Genomic DNA, 13,123 nt, shown 5'->3' on the forward strand with positions numbered 1-13,123 from the left:
TTGTTCATTCCATAGGTCACTTTTTACGTTGTGTATTGTAATACTCATTGTCAGCTGTTTGGAACGGTATGGCTTCCGATGTTACAGGTCTTCTTGGACTACATCTCTTTATATACGTAAGTCTTACACATTGGCTCTTAATCTTCGAATTCACGAGAGAGAGGGATTTTAAGACCTTGCAATATGCACTTTTCTCCGATATTCTTCTAACACCTTCGATCAAAGTTTCTTCCTTCCCCTGCGTTACTCCTAGAGGAACTTTAAAACTAAACTTTCAATAGTATTCAATTTAAAATGATCGAAATCGTACTTTTGTTACTTGAACAAAATTCATTAGGAAGTCATGCTCAAGGTTTAAAAGCTTTCCCGAAGCGATTTAAAATCAATAATAAATTATACATTTACATTTGAAGGATTATTAATCACGATGTTTGATTTAATAAAAAAAAAAAAAAAAAAAAAGTAAAAATTAAACAAAAAGACAGTAATTATTGATAGAGTAATTTAAGGCAGAGTTTTGAAATTATTGCATTGTACGTGCAATCTCTTCAATCAATTCTTTCTTTAACAATAGCCAATTTTCTTTGACAGAAAGATTTGCATATTTTTATGTAAAGTGTTGCTTGTGTAAAATTACATAAAATACATATTTTCGAGCATATATACGCTTGCGATATATTATGCTTATATCTATATGCCAGGGATATTTGCAGTACGAAACTTCATTAATGAAATCTAATCTATGTATGTTTATGATTTACCGAAAATCGATAACGGTAAATTAAGCTAAAAACTCGGTAACCATCAATTCCTCCGATAGCCTGCAATTCTAGAGAATCGTTGTATTTATCGAGGCTCAAATTCGTCGCGTTAGAAAGAGCGATGACAATGAGTCACGATGTCCGCGTTCACCTCCCGCACGATCATTCTCATAACCCTGAATTAAAAGAATTAGCGGCAAAAAACGTAGTTAACTGAGACCTTCGTCGGGCTATCGTGTTTCCTGCGCACCAACGAGCCGCCCCCGGACACGCGAGAATGTCAGAAGAGGATCGCCGGCTTGTCGGCGACGAGGAACAGCGAGTAACTTCGGCGATCGCGGCGATTCGCTTTCGTCTTTTCGCTTTATTCTCGAATAATCGCGTTTTCTCGAAGTTTCATTCGAGATTTGCTCGACTCTCGCAAGATGCGAGCGAAGCTTGTTTTTCTGATCGCGACGCAAACATGCCAAATCCTATATTTCGCGAGATTCAGTTCCCTCCTCTTCCGCCTTCAGAGATAGATCGATATCAATCCCGATGTTAGGGATGCCGATCCCACTCCGGCAGTTTTCAAGTCGCTCGAAACTTATCAGATGATCGAATCTGACCCCGGGAATCGGTTCGAACACGATATTTTTGCATCACGCCCGTGTGATGCTGTCCGATCCACCGAGATTCAGCGCTGAATTCGTTCGTCGAAAGCTCCGAGTTTTCATTCGCAGCAAAGCGGATTACATGTAGAGCCGAACAATAGTGTCTGTCTACGCGCGTAACGTTCCCTCAACGGTAACACAACGGCGACGGGATGAATTATTAATCGATCTCGTGCTGTAATGAACGGGCGCGTTCGCGCTTTACAGTATCGCACACGTAAAATATCGCTATTTTCTCTCTCTCTCTCTCTCTCTCGCTCTCTTTCGGCGCGTGGCTGAAATTCCTCAAATAATCACGATGCGAGACGACGACCACGGCGGCGATTGGCGTGGAATTCAGCGAAACAAGTAATCTCGACGGACACGTAATCGCACGGCGTTGGTAAACAATAACACTAATTTGCGCAAATTCGAGATCGCGATCAAGTGAGGGAGAAAGGGAGGAAACTCTTTCTCACTTCCACGACGCTACCCTTAGGTGTTAAATCCACTCGTCTGACTGAAGCAAGTAAAAAAAAAAAAAAAAAAAACCAAGAAAGCATTCTCGATATTTAAAATGTAACGACAAAATGAGAAAATGAGAGTCAAGCGTAGTTTGCAAACTACATACGCTTGATTCCCAGTAAAAAAAGATGTGGGAACGCTTTCGCGCTTTTAGAGATACGTCTGACCGCGCGCTGCATTATCTATTACTACTTACACGGCTCGTCGGATCTGCCCCGGAGAGAAAAGCCGGAGCGTTTTGCGAGTAATGAGGCTGTTGTTACTCGCGGATGATTTAGGGTGTACCGCGTATGTGGTTTGAAATCTATCGCGCTTTTAAAGTAGTATTCAGTTAATCGGGCACTCGACGTTAATAACGCGACGGGCCGTGTAACATCAGTCACTAATCATGTAATCAACTGCACCTAATTAGCGAGCATTATCCAGAATGGCGCGGCTCCACGGCTTTTAATACGAAAGAAAATGAAAATTTATAGCTTCATATTTAAGATTAATTAACGTCGCAAATTCGCGGTGTCACTTGCACCGACAGCCTCCGTTAACTTTCGCGCTTAAGTAATTCGTTGACATTTTCCGGATTATAACTAACTACAAGGACTATAATTAGCACTCATTTCGCAACGATCTTGAAATTATTTTGATTAATCCCGCAAGTCCGCCGTTTTCAATCGTCAATCACTCGGAGACACTTATAAATACGTCTCGACATTTTTCGTTGAGGAAAAATTTCGAATTAGCCAAAAGAATCAGCAACGCGAAGGAACATCCGGCAGTTTCGATCTATACAGACGAAGAGCGAAGATCTGCTCGTGATTAACAGCTACGTTACCCGTATATAACGTTGATTGTGCCAGGCCCTTCACGGCACCCTTCACCGCATTGTTTCGCGACTCTCCATTGCGGTAACGGCGCAATAATTCTCCCGAGTTTCCTCGGCTGTGGCGTCCTCTTCTTCGGGATTTAACCCCTCGGGGGCGAGCGCGGGTCTCCTCGCCAGCGCGGCGGTCGGCGCGATTTAATAGAATTTTATCGGGTCGGGGCCACGTTGAATTCGCTTGCGTTAAACCTGCGAGCGCGCGACGCGGCTCGCGGTGTCTCGCACCTGGCGTCCCGCCAGCGTTACGTAACGCATTAATTCACCGGGCACGAGAGATTTGCATGCGTTAGTATATGAACACCCATCCAGACGCCGGGGAGCTAAGTTTTGCGAGAGTGGAAGAGACGGAGATGGAGAGAAAGAGAGAAAGAAAGCGAGAGCAAGAGCAAAACTTTATTGAGCCGGATCGTCGGCCGAACAAACAGAGAAGTTTCCCTAGGAAGCATCGGAATTTATATCAACACGCGGAACCGGTTTAATCTTAGCATACGTCGCGCATGAAGTGGCGCGAAAGTGCTCGCGCAATGAGAAGATTATAAAACGATTACAATTGTGCCCCGATTGTGTCCCGTTTTTTATATTACGCTGTAAAATACGCTGAGTCTCGCCACGAATAGAAACACGCGAACACAAAATTTTAACTCCGTAATCATTCGAGAAAGAGTTTATGTTAGAATAATACAAGAAACGTGTAAGTACATAACGAAAGAGCAGAATTTGATTAAGAAAAGTCAATGGCTGTCGTCAGTTTGTTACATGCTAAATTATGCCTCGCGGGAGAGAGACGCCCTTCTGCACGAATCGTTCCTATCGACATAAATCTCCTACATTTCACCGTAAAATTCTGATTGGACGATTATAGTCGATGGGATTTCTCGCTAAGGTATGAGAGGGTCGTTGCGGAAGTATCTATCCCCGGCGTATCGAGAGGCCCGGGACTACTACGGTCATCGATCCAGCTAACGATATCATGTCGCGCGAGTTGATGATACTCGATATAAAAGATGCGGAAGAGCTGTAACGATAGCTGCAGTCGAGCTTGAAAAATGTGTCGGCATCGAGGGCAGCGTAACTAATTGTCAGTAAAGAAGCAGTTCTGCGTAGAATATAGAGTTATAAATTAGTTAGAGAATTAGATAGATAATATAGAGGTCATCTGTAAAGAGCTATATGCATTTTAGATAACATACTGACAAATTGTTAACAATAATCATAAACGGTAGTTTAATACATCAGTAGTTACTCATAATTATAGAGCGTAATTATAGAGATATCGATAATTAAAAGGTTTCAACAGGACTAGTTAGATAAACTTAAATACATTTGATTTATATACAATGATAAATAAGATAAAATTAATAGCGCATTAAACTACGCGAAATATAAATTGATGAGCTTTAACAAGGATTTAATTACTTAAATTTAATCGTTAAGAAATTTAATTTGTACGAGTATTAGTCGATTTTTTAAAAAAGAATTCACCAAATCCATCATCAAGGAACATATATCGTCAAAAAAGTTGTAAGATAGCGGGTCGTCTCATGTAACGTGTCCAGCTTTCCGACGAGGAACGATTACCAAACCGCAGTCGCGCGCGAAACCGTCACAAAGCTAATCGGTCAAAGTTCATAGCGGGTCTCGGCATTTATCCCAACTTTCAAGGCAAAATGACCTTTTCTTTCTACCACCGCTTCCCGAATCTCCGCCCCGCCTTGCGCGATCCGCGCGGTCGTTTCCGCCGGCCGGAAGAGCGCCGTTTGCGACGCGCAGAAAACCGCGGCGTCCGAAAGATCTACGGTCTCTCCTTCGGTAATTGCCGCAATTACCGCTAAAGGCGTAAAGCCACCGGGAAATCAACGCGCGCGCCCGCATCGCATTTCAGACAGCCATCAAAATGCCGGTAATTGATGACCTCACCGTGCGTTTCAATTTCTCGGCGTCAATGCGTGCGACGATGTTAACGACGGAATTTATTTCACCTCTCTGTTTCTCAAACTTGAGTTTTTATTTTATCGAAAAGAAAAGATCTGATTTTCTTTCTTGATCTCTTCTTTCACATGTTTGCAACCGGTCAAGAAACTTATTTGATAATAATAATTTCAATAAGATGGTTATATATATAGGTTATATATATACAACATAACGGAAACGCTGAAAATTAGCTAAACATTAAAAAGAACAATTTTAATATTAATGATACTAATATCTAACCTCGGCCGAATTTGGCGTTGTTTTTTTACTTATTATTCGATAATTTATCGTAGAAATTTGCTTACTCAAATAAAGATTTATAAGTCAGTTTTACTTAGCGTAATGTTTTAAAATTTTATGATTATTGTTCCAAAATCTCGATAGGTATAATTTACATTAATTATGTATTTACATTGATTAAAAATGTCGCCCACACATTTAATTCAGTAAATAGACGTATCGTATTTTCTGATTCCCTTCGCAGGCGGTTGCAAGTTTTCCAGTTTCCGGTTTATTTGCCATTTTCCTTATGTTACCACATGTAACGCGTTTTACTATTTCACCAATGTCGTAAAGCCAAAGAATGTTGACAAAGCAAAGCAATATCTGACATTTTAAGAGCCTTGGAATTTCGTCTCAGCAAACGTATCCATATAGAAGGCTTATAGAGCATCAAAATTCTGCCAGCATCGAATATTGCAGCGAGCAGCACCGATGGCCTCCTCACGGCAGAGCATCTCGTCGGATTAAGTCGCTGATATTTGAAAATCCAAGTTGCAAAAATGAACAACAATGTCGCGCCTGATGAATTTTACAACGATTTTCACACATTTTAATCATTTAACGCATAATTACTATAATTGCATCAGTTTTTTAAATATATAAATTTTTTTTTAAGTTGTACAATTATTATATGTGTGCAAACGTCTATGTGCGTCATCTTTATGCAAACGATAATTCCCAGAAGGTATCCGAGTGCGATTTATAAATGTCAATGAGAGATCTGCACTTTACTCCTTTTTCTCACGTAGCAGAACTTATTTAAAGTTTAAAAGCATTCAAATGTCACACGGAGGTGACTAAAGCAGTCGCGCTTGTGACTTGGACAACTTCGTCTAACTCAATCGAATACCATTTCCTCGATTCATACATCCTAAATGGGATATGGCACAATAAACCGTATAATATTTACAAAGCAACACCAAATGTAATCTTATCTCTCTCTTTTTTCCACGTATACACGTATACGTGACAGGAAAACCGCGTCAATAATAAGCTTTATTTTTTCACTTTTGTAATATGAATAATAGAATTCAAAATTATATCGACAATCCCTTTGTTCGCGTATATTCTTACCGCTGTATCGGGTGTTCGGCATATAGTTGTTCACAACGTCGGTTCGGTTGAAAAGCGTCAGGAAAAAGTGATATTTGCCCTCGGCGCTGGAGCGCGGCCCGGTGGTGCCTTCTATGATCCGGGAGCATTTTGTCGAATCCGTATAGGTTGCCGATGCGAGCAGCAACAAAGCGGCGTGGCACACAATCCTGGTATTGCACATCGCCTGAAAACAGGGAAAATAACGTATAACAATATTTCATTCTCGTTCGACAAATCGACAACGATTTGCGAGCGTTGCTTGCTTGCGCGCGCGCGTATGTGTACAGTGGTAGTACAGATTATAAAATCAAACATTTCCACATTAAATCGCGGTCGATGCCGATGGAAATCCATACAATTTGTAACGATTGAAAGAGCACGTTCGCTTAAAAATATAATTCTGTGTTTGCTCCCGCGTTTTTGAGATACTCACGTCTTCGCTTCAAATACTATCGGATATCGAAAAGTTTGATGAATTACCGTAGTTCTTCTTTACACTCACTTTATGATAATGCTAGGTTGCACGCCTGAATATGCGCGGAGTTTACGTTACAATTTATATCAAAGATTCAAAACGTGAAACGACTGGGAATAGGTGAAATTAAAATGCAAATTGGTTTCGGGGAGAACAACCGGTGATTCTTGATCCTTCTCACGTTTGAAGCTACGTCGCACATCCTCACGTTCTTCGTTTATTCCCCTATTATGCGTTTCAATTAAAATTCAAGCCAAGGAAAAAATATTCTCGACGCACGGCGCGCAAATTTAACGTTTTGCGATTTAATTACGAGCTGAGCTTATGCTACTGTCAAGCAGATTGAACACGCACGACAAGCGGCTTCCTGTTTTAGAAACTATATATATTCCGAAGAGAAAAATATCGAAATAAACCAGAGGTAATTGTTAGCTAAATAAAATATCAAAATTAAACCCGATTTAGCCTTTTATACACAAGAAAAATAATTCTTTTTTTAATGTTGTGCCTCTGAAAAAGAATATAATCCGAAAAAAGATACCTAATTTTATTCGCTGCAAAATCGAGAATTGGAACGATCAGTCTTCAATCTTGGAATTCATCGTTCTTTCATCGCTATAGATTTTGTGAAAATATATATAACGATGAACGGGGACAAAAGAACTCCAAGACTGATCGTCCCAGTTCTCGATTTGATTCTGCGAACAGCTCAGTAACGCCTCACGTAAGACAATTCAATCATTAAATGGGACGTCATTTTTTGACATCGTGAAAATTGGTTTCTTCAATTCTTTACATGTTTAAAAGAGAGAATCTTCCAGAGGGAGTTAATTGAGGAACTGAACATTGTTGAGATGCAGAAACTACATCTCATTCCGAACTTGAACTAACTCGTTTCGTTCTAACTGCAAGCGACAAGCGATCGCGACTGCGAGATTGCGAACGGTGGGTGCACGTGAGTACCGCGGGCTAGAGCGGTGCCAACACGTGAGACAATTGCCCTCTCGCAGTGATCACGTGTTCGGTGTAACAAAGCGCTGCTGAAAATGCATCGACACTGAGTCACCCGGCGATCTTGGCAGAATCTTGGCGCCGAACTGGATACCTAGAGCCGCTTGCGCTTTTCCCGGTTCATTGAACGAGCACACGTTCGAAACATCCGAACATGTGGTAGTAAAGGTGAGACATAAAGTATCGCTGAAGCAGAACAGTTTAAGCATATTTCAATCTTTTTCATTTCTAACTCGGAATAAAATATTTATGTTACGATTAAAATATTTAAAGATGCTAAAGATATTAAAGATATTTTTATACTAAAGATTTTATGATTATAATATTTATATTAAAGTAAAAATGATATTAAATCAAAATTATGTTAATTGTATAAATAATGTAAAGTATAATAAAATAACGAAGTTGCAAATTACAATTCACTATTACGTTTGAGGAATAATTATATATAATCAATATAACTAATGTAATATAAAATACAGAACATTTAGGTTTCTTTCTTAATATCGTTAAAATAATTATGACAAAGCGAAAACAAAAAGAGAGAGGGAAGAGATATTCCGATATTTATTTAATTAAAAATAAATACGCGCACTCATTAATGATTAATGTATAATATTAACTCCAGTATTTTCCAATGAAAATGATAAATTGCTAATTATGTGTCGCGGTCCGAATTATTGAAACTTGCGAATTTCGCAAAGTTTTGCAGCCATTACGTTTTAATGGACAAAAATTGACGTATGCTGAATTTTACGTGTGACGATGACGTGACCCATACACGACCCGATATCGATATGCGAGACGGAAAATGCGGTGCTTGTATACGCCGTGCGACACGTTGATCCACGAACACCACCGGCCTCTAATAAGTTGGTTAACCATAAATCCCAAGCGCCTAAATATATTGCGCCAAGCCGGTGTATATAGGGCATGGCATTTCACTCTGCCTGGCATTCTGCCATGTTCGTTCCCTCGGCCATGGGACACCAACAGGAACTCAAACAATATCTACCAAGAGACCGGATCGCTACTACGCTCGGTTTTCCTGCAATTGGCGTTTACATTGTTGAAATTATATTATTGGGTGTATATCCAATTTGAGACTCGTATGACAACGTCGAGAACAATACAAAATTATTAAAAATACATAATAAAGTATAAAATACATAGTAAATTATTAAAAATACATAGATTATTAAAAATAAATAAAAGCGATTGTCGATAGGAATATAGATTGTCATGAAATTGTCTTATTTTATTATTTGCATAGAAAATATTGAAAAAGAGATTGTACAGATTTCCCAATCAAATTAATTCATAAATTCACAGATTTCTAAAAGTATAAGTCTGCGGATTTATGAATTTACTTATTTAAGATAATGTGAAAGCTAATTACTCTCCTGATAAATAGACTGTGATTAATTATTCATAATTAATAATTGCAATCATTTAACAAGGTTCTGATTATTATTAAATAATCGCATCTATCAATAAGTTTTAATAATTGCATAAGATTTATTAACAGTAAATCTCACTTTTTGTTTATGTACAAAGCACGTTAAGAGAGCTATATTGTCAACGATTTGAAAACTAATTAAACAGAATAGTAATTACATTTAACAAAAACTAACGTTTATTCGCTATGTTGACGAACGCGCGCGATTGTTAATTAATTTCACGCGGCCAAGCCATTGAATCCTTTATCTGTGAATAGTATATTACAGGATTTTGCAGCTAAAGCAGGGTAAAATGTCGGATAAATAATAAATTAATTCCTCTCATTTTGTTAATTTATGACGTTGTTATTTCACGTCAGTTGAATACGCGAATAATCGATTTGCGCAATAACATCGTAATTGCGATGCATTTCTAATTCGATGAAAAGCACTTCTAGATAATTAGCACGGCAATTAAACGGTCAAACGCACAATTCTAGAGTGCCACTTGCCGTATTTCTGGCATATTTGTTTTATATTATCATTCATACGAAAGCGGGATTCCACCGAGATTTCATGCAACATTTAATGTTTCAACCCTTCGGGATCGAAGCTCGTACCTGAGGTCGTTATCGAACTAAATGAAGTTACCGGATGAATAAACGGCAAAGTCGTACGAGAAGGATGTCGGGACGAAGGATGACGGGGCTTGGGAGGGACTCGCATCGAGGAAAGTGTAACTCCGAACGACGGATTGCCAGCTAGCGACGTCAATATGTCGGCCCGGGACTTTGGGAAGAAAAACGAGGGACGCGCGATGAGCGGGGCGAGGACCTCATCGGCGATATTACGGCGATCAAAGCCGCGGAATGGGGCGCTTAGAGAAGATAGAGAGGCGTATTCATATCCTTCGTCAAATAGACGACTTGATATTTAACGGAGCAGACGTCCGCGTCGCGATAATAATTTTCATCGAAATAACCGTCAACGACACGCGGTATATCGTGCTGTCGTCATCGCATTTCTTGCCTCTTCCCTACCTCTGTCTCTCCGTCTTTCTTTTATTTACTTAAATGTATCTTTCACGGAAAATCGCGATCCGGAGAGATTTTATATCGCTGTAAAACATGTTCTACTTTACCAAATGCTTTCCGAAGAAAATTGCGTTCCTGATGTTACCTCTTGACAGGATATTCTTCCCTGCAATATGCGACCGTTATATATCATTATACTTCATGAAAGTGTGCGCTTTGGGACGCGAACTTTAAAAAATCTTTTTTAATTTAATAAAAAATTAACGATCAATTGCAAGTATTCCTTTTAAAGCATCAAAAATATCGGAGAAATATCTTTTATTTGTTATTAATGGGTTTGCTTCCCGTGTAAATTCGTATTTCTTTATTCTACAATTAATATCACGGAAATAAGTGGTCCATTAATTCCATAAGATTTTTAATAAGTTTGTCAACGAATTTATTTTCATAAAATTTTTGATATTTTTAGTATTTGAATATTTTTTTGTGCTTCAAAGAGTCAATATAAATGCACATTAACGAAATGCTTTTTATGAACGCCTGTCTCGCCCAGCTGTTGTTCACTATATTCACACGGAAGCGTGTAAAAAACTACTCTCCCTCCCCCTCTCTCTTTCTCTCTTTCTCTCTTTATCTATCTATCTCTCTGAACGACGATAAAAGCTGACGTTTTTTTTTTTGTCAATCTGCATCACCGGCATTGAACGTGTAAAAGTTCGTAAAAAATTTAGGATATCCAACTGTTCGGCGAACGCTTCCGGGTGAAGCATTGATTTTCCACTTGAAATAGTATCGCGGGCCGATAAATGCCGTCATCGAGATGTTCGTCGCGCGTCGATGAACGACCGAGCCGACGCAAACCCTCCGCGGTACTGATTAAATAAATCTATAGTAATTCTGTAGTAGAAAGAGAGAGAACAGGGGCTCGCTGCTCGTTGAACAATTCGTTTCATTAGCGGCTGTCAGAATGAAACGATTGAATAGTTACCAAATTACGGATGGCATCGATTTGAACTGTTGCTCCGTTAACGCTCGTTACACAAATTGTACCGCACTTCGTATCACGAATCGTCATTATTTCAACATTTTCGCATATTAATCAGTTGTATCGTTATGTATTTACGTTAAAATTTTGAACGTTCAGTATGCCATATCTGATATTAATATACGAGAGTATTTCGAGGCTTGTTATTCAATTCAAATTTCTCAATCACTTCGGAATTTGACCAGAATTTGGTCTAGAATTCAGAGGTAGAATCCTCAATCAACATTCTATTCCATTTCATGTACTTGCTTTCTCATTAATAGCGATGTAATGGATTTGTATTAGAAGTTACCATTAAAAGTGACGCTAAAATAAGTGTCAGTCTGAACAATATCTCAATAACTACTCCCAGCGATTCGTCGGGATTGCAAATCTTCGACTGGCCGACTCGCAAGAAAGATCCGGCGCGACACGTATTCCCGTCGGCGCTCGTGTATAAGAAGCGAAAATGCACTTCTGCAGCCGTCGTCGCTGGCACAGAAATCACCGCGGTTCGATCGCTTTTTATCCGACTTATCCGTGTTGCCGGGGTCGCGCGCGTCCGCGCGTCTCTCTCCTAGCTGCTTCGCTTTTTCCGCATCCCGCTGCCCTTATCTGCTCCTGCAGAGCCAGCCCGGCAATACGTTCGAATAATGTGCCTAGTCGCGCATAAGAGAAGCACTCTACACGCTTGACTGCATGACAACGAGCCGATCGAGTAGAAGCGCCAGCGAATATTTCAATTCGGATGCGCAATTGCACTTTATCATTACCCAAATGTCAATCACGAAATATAATCAAGAGCGTTACAAGCAGCATTCGATCTAAGCGATCGAACATTTATGCGTGACGAGTATAATACGTGTTTTTGTACAATTAAACTCGGTTGTTTTACAACGTTTTACAACGTTTCGTTCCGATTACATTTCGCGAACGCATATGCATTGCTTGAATCTTGTTTCTATTTTTTTGTATCCCTATCTCTCCCACCGCATGTTACAAAACGCGCGTTATTTGAGTTTCATTCGATAACAAGCGACACTGGCGTTTATTTCACCATCGACAAAGAGGACAAAGGTGATTCTTCTCGCAGGGAAACGCACGTCACATGCAATTATATGAGAAAGTACACAAAAGCTTCCTCGAAATATGCCCAGAAGCGCGACCTAGCTGTCATTCATTAAGAGAATGCGGTTGCGTCTCGTACTCTAAATATATCCGTGCGCATCTCTCTCTCTCTCTCTCTTTTCTCTCTTTTTCTTTTTTTCTTTTTCTCCCCTTACGAGATGGCATCTTCAGAAATGCGACATAAAATTGTATCCTCCAAAGATTCTCTCGTTATACATACATAAGTACAATCGAGGATATTCAAGTAAGTGGGTACTCACCATAATGCCGCTCGTGTAGCACGAAGTATACGTAAAAGTCTCTTCCGCCCTTCGCGCGAGTCACGTGCGTTTTCCAACGCGGCAGGGAAACACACCCGTGACACATCCGCCACCGCCGCGGACCTTCGGCTGACTGACAGCCGTCCGACCGGGCCGTTACTACTTCAGACGGGCCGGGCGTGCGCAGGGCGCGACGCGCTCCGAATAGTTTTTTCTCTACGCGATGATTTCACATGACACGCGAGTTTTAAATTATTTTGATTGTTTGATTTAAAGCAGTTAATTACGAACTCTTCCATCCATAACATGTGGATACAAAATGCCACCAATTTTGTTAAAATCGTTGAAGCTAATGATTATTTCGCTCTACCTCTTTTTGTGACTAAAATTTAGTATAACTTCTCTAATAAATAAATTTATAATAAAAATAATATGTTCTTTTTACGAAGGAGTTTAATAGGAGTTATCTAATTCTCTAATTATCAAATTTTCTAATTAGTTATTCGTTAATATATCGAAGCCTATCGAAGTTCAATTGATGTGATTGATGGTGCGATTTAAGATCATTTGTGCAAAAGTTCGTCAATAATTTTAAAATTATCTACTTAA

At 39.6% G+C, this 13,123-nt stretch overlaps 1 protein-coding gene across 6 annotated transcripts in view; it reads right to left on the reverse strand.

The window, feature by feature from the left end:
- The window catches only part of LOC105454211 (spondin-1), a 28,071-nt gene extending 15,402 nt beyond the window's left edge, over positions 1-12,669 (reverse strand). For 4 of the 6 annotated variants that reach the window (XM_011696683.1, XM_011696686.1, XM_011696684.1 and 1 more), the window contains exons 1-3: positions 12,515-12,669; positions 10,210-10,268; positions 6,123-6,327 (exon numbers count right to left, since the gene is read on the reverse strand). In XM_011696683.1, the coding sequence (XP_011694985.1) occupies positions 6,123-6,327; positions 10,210-10,268; positions 12,515-12,620 (370 nt within the window). In that variant the 5' untranslated portion in view covers positions 12,621-12,669. Of the gene's footprint in view, positions 1-6,122; positions 6,328-7,414; positions 7,513-10,209; positions 10,269-12,514 lie in introns of those variants that run through there. The other 2 variants (XM_011696685.1, XM_011696682.1) reach the window with 2 other exon arrangements.
- Between the last annotated feature and the right edge of the window lie 454 nt (positions 12,670-13,123).

This window comes from Wasmannia auropunctata, unplaced genomic scaffold, assembly GCF_000956235.1.
Source record: "Wasmannia auropunctata unplaced genomic scaffold, wasmannia.A_1.0 LD335987.1, whole genome shotgun sequence".
Taxonomy (NCBI): Eukaryota; Metazoa; Arthropoda; class Insecta; order Hymenoptera; family Formicidae; genus Wasmannia; species Wasmannia auropunctata.